Genomic DNA, 24,692 nt, shown 5'->3' on the forward strand with positions numbered 1-24,692 from the left:
AAATGGGAATGTACTATTTAGAGGGAGGGAAGAAGTCTGAAATTCATACATGTTTATGTTTTGTTTTTAATTTTCTTTTGTTAACATCTGATTGGCAATACAAGGTTTTATTGGTGTGTATAGAAAACTGTATAAAAATATTTATAGAAAAATATATAAAGAAGGAAGCACTTTGGCATAATGATTAATAACTTAGAAATATAATTGGTGGTATACTTTTTGAAGGAACATTAAGAAGGGAATTTAATTAAAAGAAAAGTATGTACCTGGATGACAACATTAGAAAAAAAACTTTTGCAACTTTTTTGATGATTGATATTAGTTACTGACAAAATACCACATTTTATTCAGGGAAAATTAGATGGTACATTGTATTGTTTGAATGTATGTTGAGAGAAAAATTAAAAAAAATGTACCCCCCCCCCCCCCCCCCCAAAAAAAAGTCTTTCCTTCCTCTGCCCTTCCATTCATTTCATTCTTCCATTTAGGCAATGATTGAAACTCTGTAGGAGCATTGAACGCTGTACCTCATTTTAAGGGAAAATCTCTTCCTACTAAGAGGCGGCTCAGCACATTCTCCACTAGTTCCAACAGATGTTCTATTCAAAGTGAATACTGAATAGAGCAGAGCTCTGGCTTTAATTGACTGTATTATAAAGTATATATAAATTGGCTGTCATATATATAAACAACATGAGAAACCTGTAAATGTAAATTGGAGTGAGGCTAGCATGGACTCAATTTTGGAATTACAGTAATAACATGGGTTGAAGTGAGGTACTTCCAGGGGTGGGCTGATGCCCGGATGGGGGGCGGGGAATGCAGTGGGGTAGCAAAAATGGAGCTCCACCCTAGAGCTCCCAATTTGCACTGAAAGATGTTGAAAGAAAATACAGGTCATCCTGCATAAGCCACACCCACAGTGTGGTAGTAAAAATTTTGGTAGCCCTTCAATGGATACTACCAACAGTTCAGGAAAATACCTTGAATTAAGTTACTCTGCATTTTGGTTTCAAGGCTTTCCTCAAGCCAACCAATTTTCTTATGAATCCCAGATATTCTACTGCTAACTAATTCTCTATAATTAATGTTCAAGTAAGAAATTACAAACTGGCCTGCATGACAGATTGAAAGAGACCAAAAAAAGTGAATTATACATCTCACAAGAAAATGACAAGTATACCTAGAGCAGTCATGTCCAGTCCATGGTGAAGTACAATGGCATCGGTTTGGTCGTATGCATTTCCCACCATTTAAGCATGGAGAGTGACAAACAGCTGCATTGGAAAATCATACAGAGGCATTACCATTTAATGTAAATTAGGGTATTTGGGATCACATTTTTTACTGTTTATATAAATAGTACCTAGTAATACTAAAATAGCACGAATTCCAGCAACCAGTTAGGTCCCACAGAGTGGGTCTTCTCCGGGTCCCGTCAACTAAACAATGTCGCTTGGCGGGACCCAGGGGAAGAGCCTTCTCTGTGGCGGCCCCGGCCCTCTGGAACCAACTCCCCCCAGAGATTAGAACTGCCCCCACCCTTCTTGCCTTTCGTAAGCTTCTTAAAATCTCCTCTGCCGCCAGGCATGGGGGAACTGAGATACTCTTTCCCCCTAGGCCTTTACAATTTTATGCATGGTATGTCTGTATGTATGTTTGGTTTTATAATAAGGGTTTTTAACTGTTTTAATATTGGATTGTTATATGCTGTTTTTATTACTGTTGTTAGCCGCCCCGAGTCTTCGGAGAGGGGCAGCATACAAATCAAATCAAATCAAATCAAATCAAATCAAATCAAATCAAACAAATAAATAATAGATGTTTGTGTTCACCTAATGAATCAAAATAGCAAAAGGTACTACTAGTACACAATGTATTTAAGCAATTCATTTGAAAGAAGGTATACAAAATGAATAGACTAGAGGTAAATTTTCATATGCAAATAGAGCTGAATAACATGATGAACGTTAAGAAAAAAGAGAAAAATATGTCATACTGTCTTTACTGGACAAATTACCTTTGCAAAAATTGCACATAGCTACCGCATGTATTTTTAAAAGATTCTAATTCTTCATAACTTTCCAGTTTAAAACCCCTTGTATTTTCTTTTCAAATATCTGAAAAACAATTTGATAACACGTATGTCCTATTTAAAATAAATATTGTAGGCACACATGGAAATTTTATGACAGATAGTATTATTTGGCTTTAGAAATAGAAAAAGTTACATATGTAGTAAAACGTGGTCTGCATGACACCATGGTACTATTAAGTGCCTTTTTTGGGTTCAACTAGTTAGGACTGAAATAATATTTCTGAATAGCTACTGATTGGAAAATGCATATTGCTTGGCCTCTTTGGCTACGGAGATGTTCCTGTGAGTGATTTGTGGTTTTGAAAATAATCACATTTTGTACCAGAGAGCTTATTAAGAGAAAGATTTCAAAATTTCTCCTAAATCATTGATTTCAAAGAATCATCTGCCCACTTACCGTATTTTTCAGAATATAAGACGCACCGGAGATTGTAGGAGATTCTGAATTAAATGTGCTTACCCTGATGGCAGCGTGAGCCAGTCCATCCAGTTGGGCAATCACATTGGTAAGGGGCCACGCATCGACCTCCATTCAGACAATGCAGGATGCAGATGGCTGAAGGAAAAAAAAAAGGAGTGGGAGTAGGAAGATGAAAAAAAAAGGTTTCATTCAAATAAACAACATTGGTTCTATTTCACACGAAACTAGAACAACTAACCCCCTCCCCCCAATCATTTTCCAAAGGTTTAGCCATGTTGGTCTTTATTAAAAATATCACAAAGAGCCTCCTAGCATCATAAAAATGGATACATTTATTATCACATAAAATAAATTAATTGGTCTTTGAGATAGTACAATAATTTCCATAAATTATCATTCAGAGCATTTATTGTAATCTTCCCTGTACCATCATTCTAAGTATATAAAATATTCACAATTTGCAGTTCTTCAAACTTGTATAATTTGTCTTCTAATTATGACTGTTAGCATGCCACAAATCTTCTTAATTTCATAAAATTCTTCATATTTCTAATCACTTCAGAATAGATTTTAGGTGCAAGTGTTACAAAAGAAAAAGAAATTAAGGAAAAAAGGTTCTTTGATTTTGATCAATTTATTATTTAGATTTGTATGCCGCCCCTCTCTGCAGTATCACACTCACAGAAACTCAGTATTCAAAGCATAAATCTTCACATTTTTATTAGAACAATGCTCTTATTTCTGTTTGTTAACAATGTATTTCTTCTTCATTCTATTTTTAAAGTAACACCTTTCAAAATGGAACTCAAGATACATCCTGATTCTGAAAATTATAAATTAGAGGGTTTTGTGTGGGTGAGAAAGAAAGTACAGCCTGGGTGTAATATATACTAAGTTTATAAATAAATCTTCAGTTTTCTTCAGCACAATGACTACTTTTATAAACATTTCAATTAAGCTTCAGATTATTAATCAATATTCTGTCACCCTGGAAAATACAAGATTTTAAAATTTGATAATAAGATAACAATATGTTCCTGACCACATTGATTGGAAAGCAGTCCACCTTAAAATTTGTATGATCTACAAATTAACATGTATAATGAGAGTTTCAAGTTAGGTCTAATAATATAAAAAATGTTTTCCTTAAAGTTCACCCTGTTTTCCTTCTTCTAATGTATTCTACCAAAGAGATGTCCCATTATTCTGGATAAAAGATAATATGACATACTGCATTTCTAATGTATCACTAACAGAACTGTTAAAGATCATAATAAAAATAAATAACAATGAGGAACATGTTATCTTCCTTTGTCTTTGTGGCTGAAATTCTTAGTGCATGCTAGCAAGTCTTCCTGTAAATTCAGGTTTACATTTTTCAACCCCTTTACATTTTGTGTATAATAGTTCAGCTGGCTGCAAAAATACTAGCAAATGAGAACGTGGAGCAGATGCTCTTTATATTTTTGAATGTGGTCACAGTGGGAGGGGAAAGAATGGTTTTGACTGTATGTTTTAGACTACCATATTGTATATAATCTCCAAATGAAATTTCTGAGGATTACAAACAATGGTAAAGAGGTCAGAACTTGAAAAAGCTTCTTGGATCAGAAGCAAAATATCTTCAAGGAAAAATGAAGTCCAGTTGCATCTTTGTGTATCTTTTTCTATTATTTATCTGTCCCTACTAAATAGCATGGAAGTGAGCAGTTGATTAAAGCTGGAGACTTACAAAATAGCAGTTAATAATGACTGATTCTTTATTGATATTGTTTGCATTCCAATCACAGGCACATTTATAAATACAAGTCAGGGGTGAAATTCAAAAAAATTGCCTACTGGTTCATTAGGCGTGGCTTGGTGGGTGGGGCAGGGGAAGGATACTGCAAAATCCCAATTCACACCCCACTCCAGGGATATTGCAAAATCCCCATTTCCTGGGGCCTGTCAGAGGTGGTATTTGGTGGTTCTCTGAAGTACTCAAAATTTCCACCACTGGTTCTCCAGAACCTGTCAGAACTTGTGAACTTCACCCCTGGTACTAGTCTTAAAATGATCTCATCATACACAATCTAAGCAGAATCAACCCTCTATTGGTTTTAATGACCAAAATAACTTTTACTGAATAATTTGCTAGCATGTCATCTTTCTATTTTTAAAGGAAAACTCAGATCGAGAATCCCAAACGTGTAGAAAAAAACTTTCTTCAGCCTAGTATGTCAGAATTATAAGAAGATGCAAAAGTGTTGCCCTGGATTGCTTAGGAGAGCCATTGTGAAAGTAAATATAATATTGTTAAATGAGAGATACGTACGTTCTTCGCAGAGGCGCCCCATCCAACCCTCAAGACAGGAACAAACATTTGGCCTCTCACAAACACCACCGTTCTGACATGGGAACCGGCAAACAGCTAAGACAGGGCAACAAAACCGAGTTAGAACAGGAAGTTATAAAACAAAAGTTATTCATCAGAAAAGCAAACACTAGTAAGTTGATAAGGAAAGAAATAAAACATTTACTGGTTATAAGGAAAGCATCTGGTATAGTATTTTACAATTACCAGGAGAAAAATCCCTTAGCTAATGTTACTTCAGCTATTTGATTATGTAGTGTCAAACTAGATTGTCCTCAGAAGACAGATTTCCCTTTACATATTTCTGAAGTTTAATTTTTTTAAAAAATTGTCTATATCAGGGATGTCAAACTTGCGGGGTCACGTGGTCACGTGACCTATCGCTACTTCCTCTTCGCTAAACCAGAGGTGGATACGGCCAGCATGTGACGAATCCAACCCATGAGTTTGACATCCCTAGTCTATATCAATCTGGATGTGGGAGTCCAAGGAATCGACTGCCCCTTGCCCTTCTGCCAAAATATTCATATCCCCAATAGAAATGTTTTTGGTAATAAATCTCCACCTTTAACCCTTTTACAGGCATCCCTGCGTCCATCCTCTGCTGCCCACAAGCACTTTTCTGCCAGCTGGGAGGCGTCTGGGCTCCATGTTAAGCTACCCCACGTAGCCAAGGAGGTAATTGTTTGTTGTGTGCAATATCTAATTGTGGATCCACTGAACAAATTCTATAATGGGATGAACAAAAGCCTGAATCTGGTGCACTGTTTTTACTGAGAAACAGTTCTGGATTACAAGGCTTGAAAACAAAATCTATGCTTATAATTATGTAAAACTCTTTAATGATATATCTGGAATTGGTTGAGAGCGTATTAGTTTTGCAAACCCAGGACATCTGCTAATATTGCTCATACTAAAGATTTACATGGTCTGCTTTCATGCTGCCTCTGATGTAGGCCCTTCAAAGCAAAATGCTGGAAGTCTTTTGTTAGTCAATAAGCCTACATTATTTATAACACACTTTTAAAAATGAGTAAGGAGAAGTCCATTATGAGATCAATCGGGAAAATACAGGCCATTTCTGATACTTCTGTCTTTTTCGGCCACCCGCTTTGAGGCAGGAAGATGAGAATGAAAACTATACTACACAAATAGTTATTATTTAAATTAAACTTCTTTTGCTCAATAGTGTTTGCTAATGATAAATAATCCATAAGACACCTGAAGACACTCTACAAACAATATAAAGACTTCACATTTATATTACTGTTGTCATTGTGTAAACCTATGCCATTTGGGAATAGATTAATTACATATTCGATATTATTTGGAACTAAGTCCTATTAATGTTAAATTCAATGAAGCTTTTTTCATCCAAGAGGAAATTGTATAGATTGTGGACAGTGACATGCACAGCACACCAAGATGAGGCCAAAATGACATACATATAGTAATACTACTATGCAATTACAATTCTTATTTGATGGTAGTATATATATCACATAAATTGAGTTATCGAAGCGTGGAACTCATTACCGGACTCAATTGTGTCAACCTCTAACCCCCAACACTTCTCCCTTAGACTCTCCACGATTGACCTCTCCAGGTTCCTAAGAGGCCAGTAAGGGGCATACATAAGTGCATTGATGTGCCTTTCGTCCCCTGTCCAATTGTCTTTCCTCTCTTCCACCTATTTTATATATTCTCTTCCTTTCATATATCCTCTCCTCTAAGTTCACTCCCACCCTCATTTATATTATCACATGTCTATTTTTCTTCCTATGTATTTGTGTATTGGACAAATAAACAAACAAACAAATAAAATAATCATTACAGCATTAGTATGTTCTGTCTGTCATTTGCCCAGTTTATTTTGTCACAAACAGTTTGCTCTACCAACTTGAAATCTACCCACGTTCTGAAAACAAAAAGTAAGAATATTTCTTTTTTCTATAATAGAACTGAAATTTGCATGCTGTGGGTGCTAAATATGGACTATACCTACTTCCCAAATTGCTTGGAACAGTTTTTGGGCACATATGATCAGTTTTTCTCTACTATTCAGGAAGACAACCAAGGTTTTCAGGTTTTGGGGGAAAAGATGATGTTATTTTAAGAGTCACGTTCTTAAAAGTAGCAATATTATTTTTTAAAACTCATACATACCACCTGAAAAAGTAATTATGTTGTAAAGAAAACACATAAATGCTGGCCTCATGGGATGCCTGAAGCACTTCCTCTGAAACAGCTTTGAGGTGTGTGCAGTGTTAATAAGTACAGAATGTTTCTGGCAAGTCCAATACCTTTTGCCCTATAAGAATTATATAATTCTATGCGGGTGAGAAGGAGAAAAGAAGGTCATGTAACCTCTGTAGGCAGTCAAACGTTATGGGGTAGAAAAAACACTGTTGAAAGACAAACAGTGATTGACAGTCTTCCCTTTTTTTGAGATCAGAAAAGGCATCTGCAAACAAACTGTTGGTTCTGCTAATTGCACCAAACACAACTGTGAATCTTGTAGTGTATTAAAGTCTAAAACACTTATTAGGGTATAAAAAATTATAAGCCTAAATATCTTATGAAGGAGGTCCAGTTCACAAAATTCATACTACAATGCACTCTGTAAATTTCTTTTTAAGTCAGCTCTTTAAGATGCTAAAATGAATGTTGCATCTCTTTGTCCTGAATTTATAACCCTTTAGGTGTAGAAGTAGAATATGTGGCACAATATTCATAAATCTACCAATATTAAAAACAGGAAGCAAAGGGAAAATAGATTTGGAAAACTGTTCCATTTAGAAAAAGCTTTCTAAATCCAGAACATTTGTAGCAACAAGAAATAGGGGTACTATGGCAGTCCCCCAAAATGACATAATATAAAACTGGGTCATAATTGTCAGGTGTTTCAAATTTGTATGTATTACAAGCTTTATTTTATATTATACAATAAGCTCTTTTTTATAATAGCTACCTGAAGATTGGAAGTGGCTTCAGCTTGTTGTATGTTGTTACTCCCTAATTATAGTAAGCAAAAGTGAAGCAGTAGACTAGCTAGCACAACAGTGTCATATCAAATTGGGGGTTGTGCTTAATGAGATGTTGGTAAGTAGAGTTTTAATCCAGAGCTCACATTTAATCTGCCTGCCTGCTCACCTGCCTGTCTGTTTTTCTTCTTCCTTTAATTTTTCTTTTCTCTTCCTTTTCTTTCTTCCTCCATCTTTTTCTTTCTTTTCTTCTCTTTTCTCTTTCTTTCTTTCTCTTTTCTTTTTCTCTTTCCTTTCTTTCTTTCCTTCCTTCCTTCTTTCCTTTCCTTCCTTTTTCTTTCTTTCTCCATCTATTTATTATCTATGTATCATCCATCATCTACTGTATCTATCTTTTTCTTTCTTTCTCACTTTCTTTTCTTTAATTTTAATAGGTTTACTAGATGTTGGCATTTGCTCAATAACTATTTAAAAATAATAATGACATACAATAATATATTTTGAAGGAAAGGAAACACACACACAAACACATACATACAAGAGTTCAAAATAAGTTATTTTCTGGCAGGTGGTTCAGGGCATCAAAAACATACATAGCGTTACGTGTTGTTTCTTTCATACTGAATGCCAACTTTGGCCAATTTCTGATACCATTAGCCTTGTATTGAACAATGCTTTTGCATAGTTGTTGTTGAAATAGCTAATTTACCTTTGCAAGATGGTGTTCCTGCCCAGGTTCCGTTCTCTAAGCAGACACTTCGAAGGGAGCCCTCTAACATGTATCCACTGTAGCACGAATAAGTCACCATATCTCCATATTGATAAAATGTTCCACGTACCAAAGCATGTTCTACATGGGCAGGCGGCCCACAAGAGATCCCTTAATAGAAATGGCAACAAATAATTTGTGTTTAAATCTTTCTTATTTTTTTCTCCACATTTATATCAATTATATCATTCTAATACATATACCTTTAGTTCACATTATCATATAAACATATATCCAAGCCAACCTTAATTTAATACAATTTTAAATTCCTATTATCCTTCAGTCTTCATGGTCTTCACTCCCATCTCCCTCTCCCTCAGTACGTTCTCACACCTTCTCTCCCCCTTTCTATCTTCTCCTCTTCTCCTCCTCCTCCTTTCTCAATCTATTTCCCCTCTTCCTTCTAGATCCTCCCCTGAGTGATGTAATTCTGTTATATCAATTATTAATTCAAAAGGACTGATATTTTCTATATTTCTTCCTAACTTTATGTTAAAATTTCTAAAAAAAATAGGTTCTTATTTTAGGTACATGTCATTTCCTGGCAACAAAGAATTTGTAATGGTTAGGTGCCTTACAACTCCATATAGTGCATAAGACATCACAGACAACAAATAACTGCAAAACTGAACTGTGGCAGTCTCTCTGTCTGCCAGATAGCTGCAGATAAACTCCAATATCTAGATATGTGAGCATGGCTATGTATAATCTTCTGTTAATATCAGCTGGTATATTGGAGCAAGGGAATATTTTACTATTACCTGAAATATATACCATTCACCTTCAAGAAAGGGACAGTTGTATTTCTACTTTAAATTGTTTTGTGCTAAGAATTTGTGAGGAAAGATTATAGCAGCAGCAATGCCATCTGATTTGATTGAACATTTTTAGCTGGAGGATGACCCTCTTGTCCTCAAGGATTTTTTTTCTTGTTAGCCTAAAAGTTTTTAAGGCATCTCCAACTGATGGCTGTCCAGCCTTTGCTTGGATTTATTTAGTAATTCAGTTTCATGTATGAAAGTTGCATTTCAATATGTCTGAATGAATATCATCATCATCATCATCAATTAGATTTGTATGCCGCCCTTCTCCGAAAACTCGGGGCGGCTCACAGAATAAATATAGAAACAAATATACAGTGATACCTTGTCTTACAAACTTAATTGGTTCCGGGACGAGGTTCTTAAGGTGAAAAGTTTGTAAGACGAAACAATGTTTCCCATAGGAATCAATGGAAAAGCGATTAATGCGTGCAAGCCCAAAATTCACCCCTTTTGCCAGCCGAAGTGCCCGTTTTTGCACTGCTGGGATTCCCATGAGGCTCCCCTCTATGGGAAACCCCACCTCTGGACTTCCGTGTTTTTGCGATGCTGCAGGGGAATCTCAGCATCGCAAAAACGAGCGCTTCGCTGGCAACAGAAGTCCGGAGGTGGGGTTTCCCAGTGAAGGAAGCATCAGTGAAATCGCAGCATCGCAAAAACACCGAAGTCCTCGAAACCCCACTTCCGGACCTCTGTGTTTTTGCGATGCTGCGATTTCACTGAGGCTCCCCTTGCTGGGAAACCCCACCTCCGGACTTCCATTGCCAGCGAAGCACCCGTTTTTGCGCTGCTGGGATTCCCCTGCAGCATCACAAAAACACGGAAGTCCGGGTTTCCCATGGAGGGGAGCCTCAGTTGAATCCCAGCAGCGCAAAAACGGGTGCTTCGCTGGCAATGGAAGTCCGGAGACGGGGCATCCCAGCGGCGGCGGTGGGTTTGTAAGGTGAAAATAGTTTGTAAGAAGAGGCAAAAAAATCTTAAATCCCGGGTTTGTATCTTGAAAAGTTTGTATGACGAGACGTTTGTAAGATGAGGTATCACTCTATGTCCACTTACAAAATCTCTTATTTCTTGCTTTTGTTTCGTAGCTTTCCTGAAGAGTCAGATGAGAAAAAAAATGAGTTTAAACAAAACAGCAAAACGAAACCCATTTTTCATTAATTACTTACTTTCACATTTAGCTCTGGTTGGAGTCCAAGCCTCATCATGATTACAGCTAATTACAGATTGTCCTTGAAGTTGATAGCCTTCTCTGCATTTGATAAATACCTCTTGCCCAACATAAAAAGTTGTTTCCGAGAGGATGGCATTTTCTGGGATTATAATAGGTACAGGGCATGGATTTGCTGTTTAAAGCAAAGAAAAGGGGGAAAAGATAAGATTTTAAAGGATTACCAAGTACATCTCGACTGTCCTTATTTACTTACAAATTTCCATTCCTTCTCTTGGTTCTGGGAAATTTACTCATTATTCAATGTACACAATTTTCTTCCTGTCTTTCCTTATCAGAACAATAAGACTATAAACTTCCAAAAGAGAGGAAAAAATATATACTGCTCAAAAAAATAAACAGAACACTTAAACAATACAATATAACTCCAAGTAAATCAAACTTCTGTGAAATCAAACTGTCCACTTAGGAAGCAACACTGATTGACAATCAATTTCACATGCTGTTGTGCACATTCAACTTTGTACAGAACAAAGTATTCAATGAGAATATTTCATTCATTCAGATCTAGGATATGTTAGTTGAGTGTTCCCCTTGTTTTTTTGAGGAGTATATCTTCCTGCTTCACCCTATATCCCTCCTCCAAACAATAAGTTTAATTAAAAGTGATTGAAACTTTGATTTTAGAAAGTTACAAATGGATTAGGGCTCCTCATAAATTTGAAACAAGATTCTGATTTATAAAGAATCCTTCCTTGTTTGAATTATTTTATTAAATACACAATAAGACAAGACCAAAAATTGAACCTTAGGAAAAAAACTAAGGAAATAAAAATTACAATTAAAGAAGAATATTCAAACTTGACTCATTAATAAAGAATGAAGCAAAATGTTTTAACATTGGAAGAATATTTTTGAACAATGGAACCAGAAGATTTGGTGCATCTATAGAAAAACTGTGTAAAAGATTCTATGGAAGAAGAACAGGTTTTAGCTGACATAATTGAAATTAATCTGAAAGTTGATTTAAAGATGACAGGCTACAAAAATGGAGACAGATGTTACACTGGACATACAAAAGAAACGGGTTGATCTCTTAATTAAAAGGGATATATAAATAATATACCAAGAGAGTGACCTGGATACTTTTAATATTGTGTTTAGAAAAGAAGTTTATTAAAGCTTTGAAGATTTTTGTGAGAGGGAATAAAGAAAAATTGGAAAAAAAATCAATTCTAGGACATTATTTGATGTATTATAAGATCAAGATTATTAGAAATAAAAGGAAGGAATATAAACTTGGTTTACTCCCCCCCCCCAAATCTTTTTATTGTTTTATAGATACATATATCACAAGTTGTTTATTCAATTTACAGATCTTATCCAGCTTTTTTTTTTTAACCTGTTACAGTTGTTATATAAATAATATTGTCTTAATACTATGCAATATCAAACAAGATAAGAACATTCAGATGGTATTTTTAATTTTTTGGGGTTTGTACTGCTATTTTGTAAAAAGTTATATAAATATTTTCTTTTGAATCCATTCGTGCCAATTGCTCCACATATGTTTGGATTCGTTAATTCTGTTTCCCTTAAGTAGGTTTGTCATCTCGTCCATTTCTGCACATGTATATATCTTGTCTATTATTAAATTTACATTGGGAGTCTGATCATTCCTCCATGTTTGCGCTATGGCGATTCTTGTCGCTGTGTTTATGTGAGTCAATAAGAACAGAGTTTGTTTAGAGTATGATCTTTTCCAAATTCCGAGAAGCATGCCCTCGGGAGAGTATTCTATTTCCTCCTTTGTAATTTCCTTTAACCATTTGTGAATTGTTTCCCAGGTTTTTTGAATTTTAGGGCAGGACCACCACATATGGAAGAAAGTACCTTTTTCTTTATTACATTTCCAGCATATGTTTTGTAGTGCTGGGTAAATTTTGGCTAATCTCGCCGGTGGTAAGTACCACCTGTAAAACAATTTGTAATAGTTTTCTTTATAGGCTGATGATAAAGTGATTTTAGTTATTGCATTCCATGTTTTCCCCCATTCTGCTATATGAATTTCTCTTTGTATGTTTTTCTCCCAGGCTACCATTGGATTTTTAATCATCTCTTTTTTGTTCTCCTGCTCTAGTAAAATCTGATATAATTTAGTTATCTGTTTTCCCTCATATCCTGTTAAGATCTTGTCCAGAGTTTGGGTGGAATTTGCTATACCTGGTGTTTGCTTATCCTTATTAAATCTGGATTTTATTTGCATGTATGGTAACTTGGTTTACCTGATCAAGGTTAAAATAGATATGATATTATTTCTGTTAACACTCTATGGACCTTTGCTGAGATCAGGACTAAAATGATTTAATGCTAAAATGATGAAATGCTTTATGGATTTGTTAACAGATAAGATATGGGAAGAAGAGATAATGGGGTATATTTTAAGAGAGGGTGATAAGTTACTAAAATTGTTTATTTTTGTTATGATGAAGGGGAAGGTCATATTTCTTTTCTATACAGTATTTTTATTTCTTTGCTTTCCAGAAGCTATTAAAATGCTTTTCTGAAGAACATTTGGGGATAATTGGCATTTGCAGATTCTTACTGATCTATACTTACTGGATTTTTAAACACTGTTGTTGACCACTGAAAATCCTTGAAAATTATGGCTATATACAAATCAAGCCAATTAATCAACTGAAAGAGGGATTCCATAAATGGGATAAAAGCACTGAAAAGCTCTCAATAGATACAGTATATTACCTCTCTTACATAAGGCAGCAGAAAACCTCTAAAATAATTAAAATATAAAGGCAAGTTGACATTATTTTTTGAAAATACTTAAGAGACTGTAAACTGTCCAGAGCTTGATATTTAATTCCAGCAATTTAAATAATATTTGAACACAAATAAAAAAGTCTGAGTCCCCCCACCCCCAGTATCAGTGAGATTATGTTCCCTCTCATTCTAATTGGGAAAAAATAGTTTAATTTTTTTACTCAGATCTTTCAAAGGATTATTTTAAAGATTTTTTAAAAATGCTGTTGGTTTGCCTTATGCTTATTTGTATTCTGCCAAGGTCACAAATGTGATTAGATGCTTGCACCCACGCATCTGAGGTTTCTGAACAAAACTCAGAAGCTGAATTTTTGATTAGAAATATTGGATAAAAATTATTTCCATTTCCTCCTCTAATGTTGTTTTCAACTGTTGAAATGTGTCTGACAGGAAAAAGGATTACATCATGCATTGCTTGGTTGCACAATCTGACTGTATCTTTGCTGCCACCTCGAGGTCAATTAAGGCATTTACAGCAAATGTTGTTATATAGCAAACACTTTGCTCTTCTCAAAAGTGAAATAAATATTTTAGAAATATGGTTGAAAATTCTAAATATGTAGGATGCACAGAATAATAATAATAATAATAATAATAATAATAATAATAATAATAATAATAATAATAATAATTTATTGGATTTGTATGCCGCCCCTCTCCGCAGACTCGGGGCGGCTAACAATAATAAACATAACATGTAGAATCCAATAATAAAAAACAACTAAAAACCCCTATTATAAAACCAAACATACACACAAACATACCATGCATAACTTATAATGGCCTAGGGCAGAGGTCCCCAACCGCCGGTCCGCGGACCGGGACCGGGCCGTTGGGGCTTTTCAGCCGGTCCGCGGCGCCAGGGCCCCCTCGGCCTTTCCGTACCACCAGCGGCGCTCCCTCCGCCAGCCAGCCAAGCCCCGCACCCGCCGGAACCGGCTCCTCGCTCTCCCCCCGCCGCCCGCCGCGTTTGCAGGAGGTGGGGAGGGTTGGGCGGCCCGCCAAGGCCAGGAGGGACGCCGCTGCCCCCCCTTCCCTCTCTCCGCCCGCCGCTGCGCCTCCTTGACGCCGAGAGGAAATGCCGGCAAAGGCTTTCCTCAGCGGAGGCCGGCGAAGGTGATATTGAATGTCGGGGGAGAACGGGCGGTTGCACGCGCTCCCTATCTCCCTGCCAGCCCACTCGGAATATTCAAAATAAGAAAAACCTTTGCCGGCGAAGGCTTTTCTTATTTTGAATATTCCGAGTGGGCTAGCAGGGGGATAGGGAGCGCGCGCAACCGCCCGTTCTCCCCCGACATTCAATATCACCTTCGCCGGCCCCGCCTCTCCTGCAAACCCCCTTGCTGAGAGCCCGGGGCGAAAGTGCTCTCGCAAAGGTGAGGCGGGCAGGGCGTGCGCGCGTGATCGCTGAGAAGAACGGAGAGAGAACGAGAGTGAGTGAGAGCAACAGACAGCAAGATAGAGAGAAAGTGAGAAAGAGAGAGTGAGAAAGGGGGGGAGAGAAAGAGATAGCAAGAGAGAGAACAAGAGAGAGAAAGAGCGTGAGAAAGAAAACAAGAAAGAGTGAGAGAGAGAGAAAGCAAAAGAGACAGAAAGAAAACAAGAGAGAGAAAGTGAGAAGAAGAGAGAGAAAGAGGGGGAGAGAGAGAGAAAGAGAGAGGGGGGAGAGAGAAAGAGAGGGAGAGGGAGAAAGAGAGAGGGAGAGGGGGGAGAGATAGCAAGAGAGGGAGAGAGGGAAAGGGGGAGAGAGGGGGGAGAGAAAGAGAGAGGGAGAGAGAGAGGAGATAAAGGAAGAGGAGAGAGAGAAAGGAAGAGAAAGAAAGAAAGAGGGATAGAAAGAGAGAGAGAGAGTGAGAGATGCTCAGTGAGCCTTTCTTTGAAGTTGCCTTTCTTTCTTTCTCTTTCTTGCTTTCTTTCTTGCTCTTTTTCTTTCTCTCTTTTACCTTCCCTTCCTCTATTTCTTCTTTTCTTTCTCCTTCCTACCTTCCTCTCTTACTCTCCCCTTTCATAAGTTTCCTTGCTTCCTTCCTCTGTTCCTGTCCCTTCCCCCTTTCTTTCTTTCTTTCTTTCCTTCCTTTCCTCCCTCCATTTCTTGCTTTCCTTTTCCTTCCTCCCTTCTTTCCTCCCTCATTCCCTTCTTTCACTCCTTCCTCTCTTACTCTCCCCTTTCACACCTTTCCTTGCTTCCTTTGCACCCTTCTTTTGTTCCTGTCCCTTCCCTCTTTCCTTCCTTCCTTCCCACCCTCCGTCCATTCATTCACCCATTCCTCTCTTGATCGACCCTTTTACGGCGCCGCTGACAGCTAGCTCCCCCCCCCCCACCGGGCCATGGAAAACTGGTCTAGCTTAAAGCCGGTCCCTGGTGCAAAAAAGGTTGGGGACCTCTGGCCTAGGGAAAAGAGCCATCTCAACTCCCCCATGCCTGGCAGTATAAATGAGTCTTGAGTAGTTTACGAAAGACAGGGAGGGTGGGGGCAGTTCTAATCTCTGGGGGGAGTTGGTTCCAGAGGGCCGGGGCCACCACAGAGAAGGCTCTTCCCCTGGGGCCCGCCAAACGACATTGTTTAGTCAACGGGACCCGGAGAAGGCCAACTCTGTGGGACCTTATCGGTCGCTGTAGACAATTATCCTATGGCCAGTCAGCAGTATGGCCTTCTACGGAAATAGAAATAATAATTCCTTTACAAGTGATAGTCTAAGAATTGATAGTTATACAAATTTGACATCCCTGATACAATTTTTTAAAAAATTAAACCTCAGAAATATGTAAAGGGAAATCTGCCTTCTGAGGACAACCTAGTTTGACACTACATAATCATATAGCTGAAGTAACATTAGCTAAGGGATTTTTTCCCTGGTAATTCTATAATACTATATCAGATGCTTTCCTTATAATCAATACATGTTTTATTTCTTTCCTTATCAGCTTACCAGGTACTAGTGTTTGCTTTTCTGATGAATATCTTTTGTTTTATAATTTCCTGTTCTAACTCGGTTTTGTTGCCCTGTCTTAGCTGTTTGCCGATTCCCATGTCAGAACGGTGGTGTTTGTGAGAGGCCAAATGTTTGTTCCTGTCTTGAAGGTTGGATGGGGCGCCTCTGCGAAGAGCGTACGTATCTCTCATTTAACAATATTATATTTACTTTCATAATGGCTCTCCTAAGCAATCCAGGGCAACACTTTTGCATCTTCTTATAATTCTGACATACTAGGCTGAAGAAAGTTTTTTTCTACACGTTTGGGATTCTCGATCTGAGTTTTCCTTTAAAAATAGATAGATGACATGCTAGCAAATTATTCAGTAAAAGTTATTTTGGTCATTAAAACCAATAGAGGATAAATGCTGTGACTGATGAGTAGAATCATCCTTAGGTACTCCCTGAAGGAGGACAGAATGGGAAATACTACTATTGCTCTGAATGACAGCTCCTTGCGAGGAGATCATAAATCCATTGTTTTATAGTCTCCTGTGGGATTGAGCACCAGGAGCTGAGGGAGTTGCTAGAGCCTTGGGGTCTTTAATAAGGATATGAAGCCAGCTAAGCTCATTTTTTAATGACATTCGGAAATGTTCAATTTAATCAGTGGATGGATATTAGAGAGCTTTGAACAGTAAGATTAATATGGCAGCTGGTGAGTTTTACCTTCTTTGGGTTTAAGAAAATTTAAACAAAGGCATAATAACTTAAAATAATATATTAATTGGCAGAAATTAAAAAAGGATTTTTTTTTTAGACTATAGAATCAGAATAACAGAGTTGGAAGGAACCTTGGAAATTGTCTAGTCCAGTGGTCCCTAACATTTTGGCTGCATGGTAGCGCGCGGTGAGCTTAGGGGCAGTGGGGGAGGCGATGGGTTTGTGCTCTCAACCTACTCCAGCGCATGTGCAAATTAAGGTTCGGGTGTTCTCCTACGGTTTGCATGGCCCAGTTCTCAATGGGTTGCAGCCTGATACTGGACCATGGCCTGGGGTTCGGGACCACTGCTTTAGTCCAACCCCAACCCCCATCAAGCAGGAAACTTATACCATTTCAGACAAATATGGCTGTCCAATCTCTTCTTAAAAACCTCCACTGATGGAATACCCACAACTTCAAGTCATTCATTGATTAATTATATTTCTCCTTAGTTGTAGGTTGCTAATTTCCATTGCTGGGAACTAATCAAGGAGAGAACCAGTGTAGGAATTTGATTTAAGACAGTTTTAAATGGGAGACCTGAAAGATTTGGAATATCGATTATTTTTGCTCTAAAATTTGAAAAACTACATCATTAAATAACATACCGTACTTGGTGGCAAATGACTGAAAGATTTGGAATATTGATTATTTTTGCTCTAAAATTTGAAAAACTACATCATTAAATAACATACCGTACTTGGTGGCAAATGACTGAAATGAATTAAATCCATAGAACTGAGGTTTGATGAAGGTTGCAAATGGACACTAGAGGGAGCTAAACCACAAGGCAGAAATACGTTAAAAATGGCTAAATCAGCTATAACTTTTTCTTATCTTAAAAGAGTTGTTGGTAAATGGACTGAGATATTAATAAATTATATTTCAGGAATGATACAGATAAAAGTTTAAATAGATAAAACATTTAGAAGATTATGAGAAAAGAAGAACTTAAAATATTTTATCAGAACATAACAGAGTTTGGAAGCATGGAAGTGGGAGCGTGGAAGAGAATAATGCTGAGATTACCAAAATGGGAATGCAAAAGACAACTCAAAGTCATGGGGGTCCATTGTTGTTTTAACTCATGGATTATCTGTATAATTACTAAAAACATCCAAAAAAATATAAAAAAATAATGGTTATAATGTACTATATATTCCAAAGGCTATTTTTCCGACTTCTTAAATTCAAACAGATCTACCTCATGAATTTGAATATTTTGGGGAAAAATAATATCCAGAACTCAGTTTTTGGATGTTTTAAAAAATAACATACGTTTACATGAAGGTGTTGGGTGGCTCCATGTTCCCGCTTCTGTGCATTCTACAATCGGTTCGCCTTCCAAACTATAACCCCTATTGCAGTAATATGCAGTTCTGCTACCAACAGTATTATTTTCAGAGACGACGTTTCCATTCTCAATCAATCCTGGATCTTCACATCTGGTTTCTAAAATGCATGGTATGATAGTTAAGATATCTCTTCTCTATTCGATCAATAATAATACAGGTAGTCCTCGACTTGTAATAGTTTAGTAAATGTTTGAAGTTACAAAAACGGTAAAAAAAAGTGAATTATGATCATTTCTCACACTTCCAAACTTTGTAGAATCCCCACATGGTCACATGATTAAAATTCAGATGCTTGGCAACTTACTCATATTTATGATGATTGCAGTGTTCCAGTTACATGGATCATCTTTGGCGACCCTCTGACAAGCAAAGTCAATGGGGAAGCCAGATTCACGTAACAACCTTATCATCAGTGTTGTACCTGGTGATTCTTGACAAATCTATATTTTCTTTTATGTACATTGAGAGCATATGCACCAAAGACAAATTCCTTGGCTAATAAAGAATTATATTGTTTATTCTTTTAACTTAACAACAGCAGTGATAAATAACAACTGTGGCAGGAAAGATTGTAAAATGGGGCAGAATTCACTTAACAAAACATCTCACTCAGCAACTGAAATTGTGATTCTTAAGTCAAGGGCTATGTGTAATTGGAGAATCCTCTGGATGAATTTTCATTGTCTAAAAAGGATTTAAAGACCTACAACTACTTTTGATGTGGAATTCTGGGGACTTATGAATTCTGGGGAATTACTACACATATCTTGAAGTTGGAGTAAGAGGTGGTGTATTAAATTTAGCAAATTGGCTCAGAATAGATTCCAGCCGCAACAAATCTAGAAGAACCACAAGCCCCAAAGAAAGCCCCATAATCATCTTCACCAGTAAAGGGCAGCCATTCGCAGCCCTACTGGAATGCTCTGGGAGTGCATGCACGCTTGATGCTTCCATGCACAGTCCGGGGCTGTTGGGTGGAGCCTCTTGCTGCCACCATTACCAATTCACAGAACCAGGCCGAACTGAGAGCAACCCACTGCTGTTACTCACACATGTCGGAGCTAATGGCATCCACTTCTTGTTAACATGACAGATCCAGTTTCAAGTTTTATTGGATTTATATGCTACCCCTCTCCGAAAACTCGGGGCGGCTAACAGCAATCATAGACAGTATACAATAATAATCCAATACTAAAAGCAAATTAAAACCCCTTAATCCTTGGAGTTGGCCCTTGTAACTCATATCCCCGATTATAACTATAGAGAACTTCATTTTCAAGTAAAAAGTCTTTGCCAACAACAAATCCATTTTCTATTGGTTTGTGGAAACCACAGGGTATTTCGGGTATTTTTCTGCCGAGAATGGGATTGTGACAGATTCATCCAAAAGGGTTTTGCAGATGTCTACAGGTAGTCCTGGCTTAACAATTACAATTGGGAACCGCACTCCATTGCTAAGTGATGCAGTCATTAAGTGAGATACTGCATGACTGTGAACTCACAATGTCACTTTCCATTTGGTTGTTCAGTGAGTCATTCCAAGTCATTAAGCAAGACATAACCTTGATTTACAATTGCACTGCCATTTTCTTCATTGATTCTATTAATTGGAATCTATTTATGAAGCCTGCAAATTGTAATCACTTGACTGCAGGTCACTGTATTATTATTATTATTATTATTACTACTACTACTATTATTATTTATTAGATTTGTATGCCGCCCTTCTCCGAAGACTCGGGGCGACTCACTGTAATCATCAGTAACAGATACTGGTTGTGAAGGGCACTGCTGTTGTAAATTTGAACGGTTACTAAACAAGGGGACAGTATAATAGAACTCTTTCCAAATGTATGTCCTTGTTCAATAGGACCTATTGGTGCTATTTTTTGCTTTCCTATTGGCGGAGTGGTTAGAATGCAATATTGCAGGCAAACTCTGCCCACAATCTGGAGTTTGATCCTGACCGGCTCAAGGTTGACACAACCTTCCATTCTTCTGAGGCTGATAAAATGAGGACCCAGATTATTGGGGCAATATGCTGACTGTGTAAACTGCATAGAGAGCACTATGAAATGGAGTATAAATCTAACTGCTATGGCCATTGCTTCTTTGCCACAGGCAAACATTTTGCCACTTCTATTTGCAAGTCTTTGTATTTTTTTTTCTCTATCTCTAGCTCTTTCTCCTCTATTATTATTTAGAATTTACTGCACAGTGAGCCAAATGTTTAGACTTGATTTGGCATTTTTATCTGTCTAGTGTTATTATTATTACATTATTCTCGTATAAATAAGTGATATTTTAAATATTGTTAAACATTGTTTAGCTTCCACAGGGAAAATCAACAAAATGTCTTTCTATCTTTCTTTAACTCACATTCAATCTAAGCCTGGGAGGAAATAAATGAATTCATTGCTTACTTTTACATACTGGTGTTACTCCACTCCATAATTTATCTCCTTGACAGGTGTGTTTTGCATCACCCTATCAGACAAGAGAATGGTTCAGAAAACACCATGATATATCCATCATATTGTCATATTCTCACAATCTTTAAAAAACAGATATGCCTTTGCTTTACATTCTGCATCATTTAATGAAGAAGAGAAGCCAACATTTGATAATAGGATATCCATTTTTCTTTCAGCTGTTATTTAGCAGTAACTTGATCTTTTCTCTTCCGAATCCATCATAATAAATAAAAAACAGACTTAATGGATAAATACAACCTAAACCTTTGTCGCTTTATTGAAGCATTGGGGGTAGGGTCTTTCATTTGCGTTGGAAGAAAACAATGTCCATTGTTATATAACTTTTAAAAATCCCCACTATAATGCAATGATAATTTTATTACTGCGGTTCTCCCCCCACCCCGCCACTTTGCTGGTTCTTAATTAGAAATGTGAGCAAAACATTGTAATAAATGATGGAATTTCATTTGCATGTGTGAGAAATACAATTTCCTTGAGATAAACCTGATCTTCATTCTTCCTATGGTATTTTCTTAATTTCTTTTGTTGAAAAAAGGGCTGGATGACCACAGGTATATGTGACAAATTTCCAAATGAAATGTAACTCTTTCCTATTTCTAGTATGCTATTTTTAAACATGTTTTAATTTTTAGATGTTGAAATGCCAAGAATTTGATAACCACCACTGCTCATACTGAAAGCCACCATGCAACAGCTGCTGCTGTGACAGAATTAACTAATTGGTGGATTTGTATGCAATAATCCTGACATAACACCATTCAGACAAGTATGCAGCATGAAAGTAACACCGGGTTGTTGCTTTCTTTTGGTAAAAAAATTGATCTTTCATCCATGCATCTCGCTTTACTGCCTCCCAGGGCTTTATTTTTCATCGTGCTGCCAGGTTTTGGTCCTTCCTTAATTTTAATGGATTTGTTTTATTAAATTAAATCATTGTGCATCTAAAAGAGATAAAAAATGGAGATTAATAGTCACATAATCTCCATTTTTGCTCTTTTTTAGATGCACAATGATTTAATTTAATTTTAAAAATCCATAAAAATTAAGGAAGGACCAAAACCTGGCAGCACAATGGAAAATACAGGACCATATTCCTGTATTTTATGATCAAGGCTAAACTCTTGTGTCTCTCTTTCCCCCTAAGCAAGCAATGCCTGAGCATTTTAAACACTGTTCTCCTGAAGAAATTGCATTCATGTTGACTGTCAATGCAGTGCAATTTTTCTTTTTGCATTTTGCTTCTTTAACAGGGTTTGATCTTTTTCTTTAAGTGAGACAAGCAGCAGGTAGAGCCTAAATGCACCCTTCACAATCCTGTAGCAAATTTGTGTTTTATTTTCAGACTTTCTACCCAAGAATGGGAAAAAACCCCTTATTCTAAGAAAGAAATGATTATAGTGAAAAGTTTGATGAATTAAACATTTTCCTGATTTAAATCTAATGTGATATTGCATAGATGATACATTAAGAAGCAGACTATAGAAAATATTCCGTAGACTTACCTCTAATTCATAACCCAAGTTGCATTTATAAAGAACAGTATCTTTGTAATTGTATTGATTACCAATCACAAACCCATATTCGGGAGCATCAGGTTTTCCACAGGAGACCGGAGTGCAGATCTCATTTGAAAATAATGGTACCCAGGTTCCATTATGCTGAAAGAAGAGGAAAGTATCTTTGGCTTCACTAACAAAGTAAGTAATTACAAAACAGTTAAATTATATATAAAAGAGCCTGTTTAGTGTAGAGATTACAATGCTGGACTAAAAACTGTTAAAGATAGCTGGTTCAGATTCTCTCCTAAGCTTGAAAACCGGCTGGCTAATTTTGGCCCAGTTATACTCTCTTAGCTCGATCCAATTTCTAAAGTAGTTAACTGAGGAGAAAATAGAAGATGGGAGCCATCGTGCACACCTCAAGTTGTACAAAATAAAAGATAAGAGGTAATTTTTTTCCTGTCTAGTCCTATCTGACTCTTGGGGGCAATGTTTATCTATGTTTCTTAGCCAAATGTGCCAGTATTGTCTTAACAGAGTTGGAAGGGACCTTGCAGGTCATCTAGTCTAACCCCCTGCCCAGTCAGGAGACCCTATATCTGCTTCTACCTAAGATCGAACTCTCAATCTCCTGATTGCAAAGCAAGAGCTCCACCTCTAGGCCACAGCAGCTGAGTTTGTCCAAAGATACTTCCATGGTCATGTGGTCATCATGACTGTACACTGAGGTACATAGGACACTGTTATCTTCCCACCAGCAGGGTACCTATTTATCTACTCACATTGGCATGCTTTCGAACTGCTAGGTAGGCAGGAGCTGGGGCAAGGAACGGGAAGGAACCCTGTTGTGTGGCACTCAGGTCTTGAACCCAGGTTGTCAGCTTTCTAGGTGACAAGCTCAGTTGCTGATCAATTGTGTTCCCCCCAACCCCCCAACAAAATAAAGGCAGGATAAAAAAAATTATACAAATACTAATAAAAAAACCCAAACTCCTTGTAACGTTGGGGAGCACTTTTTGTTTTCTTTTGCGAAGAACAATGATCTTGCTATTTTAGGCAGACAGAAAGCGTCTAACACATGTTGCATGTATTGTTATATTTCATAACTGGGTTGTAATGTCAAACAGTGTACTCCAGCTATCTGCACTGCAGCTATAGCCAATGTAGCAAGGCATTTGTTTACTGACAATCGCTTATATGTTACTTCAATTAAAAACGCACTGAAAGATTGCAGAATTGTATAAGAGGGCATGCAAGAATATTTACAGAAATGTTGAGGTAAATATGGAAAGATTATTTCGCACAAGGTAACTATTGGGTTGAATTATTTTTGAAACATTGCAAATATTAGGAATACGTTTTCCACTAAATTATGGAATCATATTCTATTTTCTTCTGAAACTTCTGAAGCCTGGGTGAATCCATCCTAAATAATGAACTGGGTAACCAGAAATTTGTTGATAAATGCAGAATCACTATAAAGGATGAAATGCATTGACAGACAAAATGGATTTTAAAAAAATCACTGAAGGCAGAACCATACAATTTTATTCATTTTCTCCCAAAGCAAAATAAATAAATGGTATATATTTTATGGTAAATACTGTATAATCTCTGTTACTGAACAAATAAATAGTCAGAGGAATATGACCTTTTGAATGTTCTTGATTTTTAACTGGCTACAGAGACATCTCAAAATATCCTGTAAGATCTCATGAAACAACAGTTGTAGTGAATCCAGCTTTTCCCTTATTGGCATTCAAAAACTTAAAATCGGACCAGAATACCTCCTGGACCGCCTTCTGCCGCACGAATCCCAGCGACCGGTTAGGTCCCACAGAGTTGGCCTTCTCCGGGTCCCGTCGACTAAACAATGTCGTTTGGCGGGACCCAGGAGAAGAGCCTTCTCTGTGGCGGCCCTGACCCTCTGGAACCAGCTCCCCCCGGAGATTAGAACTGCCCCCACCCTCCTTGCCTTTCGTAAAGTTCTTAAGACCCATCTCTGCTGTCAGGCATGGAGGAATTGACACATCTCCCCCGGGCCTATACAGTTTATACATGGAATGTTTGTGTGTGTGTTTGCTTTTAATAATGGGTTTTTTAGTGTTTTTAAATTATTAGATTTGTTTTTTACATTGTTCTTGTTATTGTTGTGAGCCGCCCCGAGTCTATGGAGAGGGGCGGCATACAAATCTAATAAATAATAATA

The 24,692-nt window shown here is 37.3% G+C and overlaps 1 protein-coding gene and 1 long non-coding RNA gene across 2 annotated transcripts in view; one reads left to right on the plus strand and one right to left on the minus strand.

Annotated features, from left to right (window-relative positions):
• The window catches only part of SVEP1 (sushi, von Willebrand factor type A, EGF and pentraxin domain containing 1), a 145,319-nt gene that overhangs the window by 3,929 nt on the left and 116,698 nt on the right, over positions 1–24,692 (minus strand). Inside the window, exons 40-47 of the mRNA XM_070742445.1 lie at positions 22,487–22,642; positions 20,913–20,976; positions 18,413–18,586; positions 10,616–10,792; positions 8,566–8,736; positions 4,834–4,929; positions 2,559–2,654; positions 1,184–1,277 (exon numbers count right to left, since the gene is read on the minus strand). Of these exons, the coding sequence (XP_070598546.1) occupies positions 1,184–1,277; positions 2,559–2,654; positions 4,834–4,929; positions 8,566–8,736; positions 10,616–10,792; positions 18,413–18,586; positions 20,913–20,976; positions 22,487–22,642 (1,028 nt within the window). The remainder of the gene's footprint in view (positions 1–1,183; positions 1,278–2,558; positions 2,655–4,833; positions 4,930–8,565; positions 8,737–10,615; positions 10,793–18,412; positions 18,587–20,912; positions 20,977–22,486; positions 22,643–24,692) is intronic.
• Positions 5,477–21,462, plus strand: LOC139162267 (uncharacterized). Its single transcript, XR_011558288.1, has 3 exons — positions 5,477–5,550; positions 16,470–16,565; positions 20,960–21,462. It is a non-coding gene; the product is annotated as an uncharacterized lncRNA (long non-coding RNA).

The sequence above is a fragment of the Erythrolamprus reginae genome, chromosome 2, assembly GCF_031021105.1.
Source record: "Erythrolamprus reginae isolate rEryReg1 chromosome 2, rEryReg1.hap1, whole genome shotgun sequence".
Taxonomy (NCBI): Eukaryota; Metazoa; Chordata; class Lepidosauria; order Squamata; family Dipsadidae; genus Erythrolamprus; species Erythrolamprus reginae.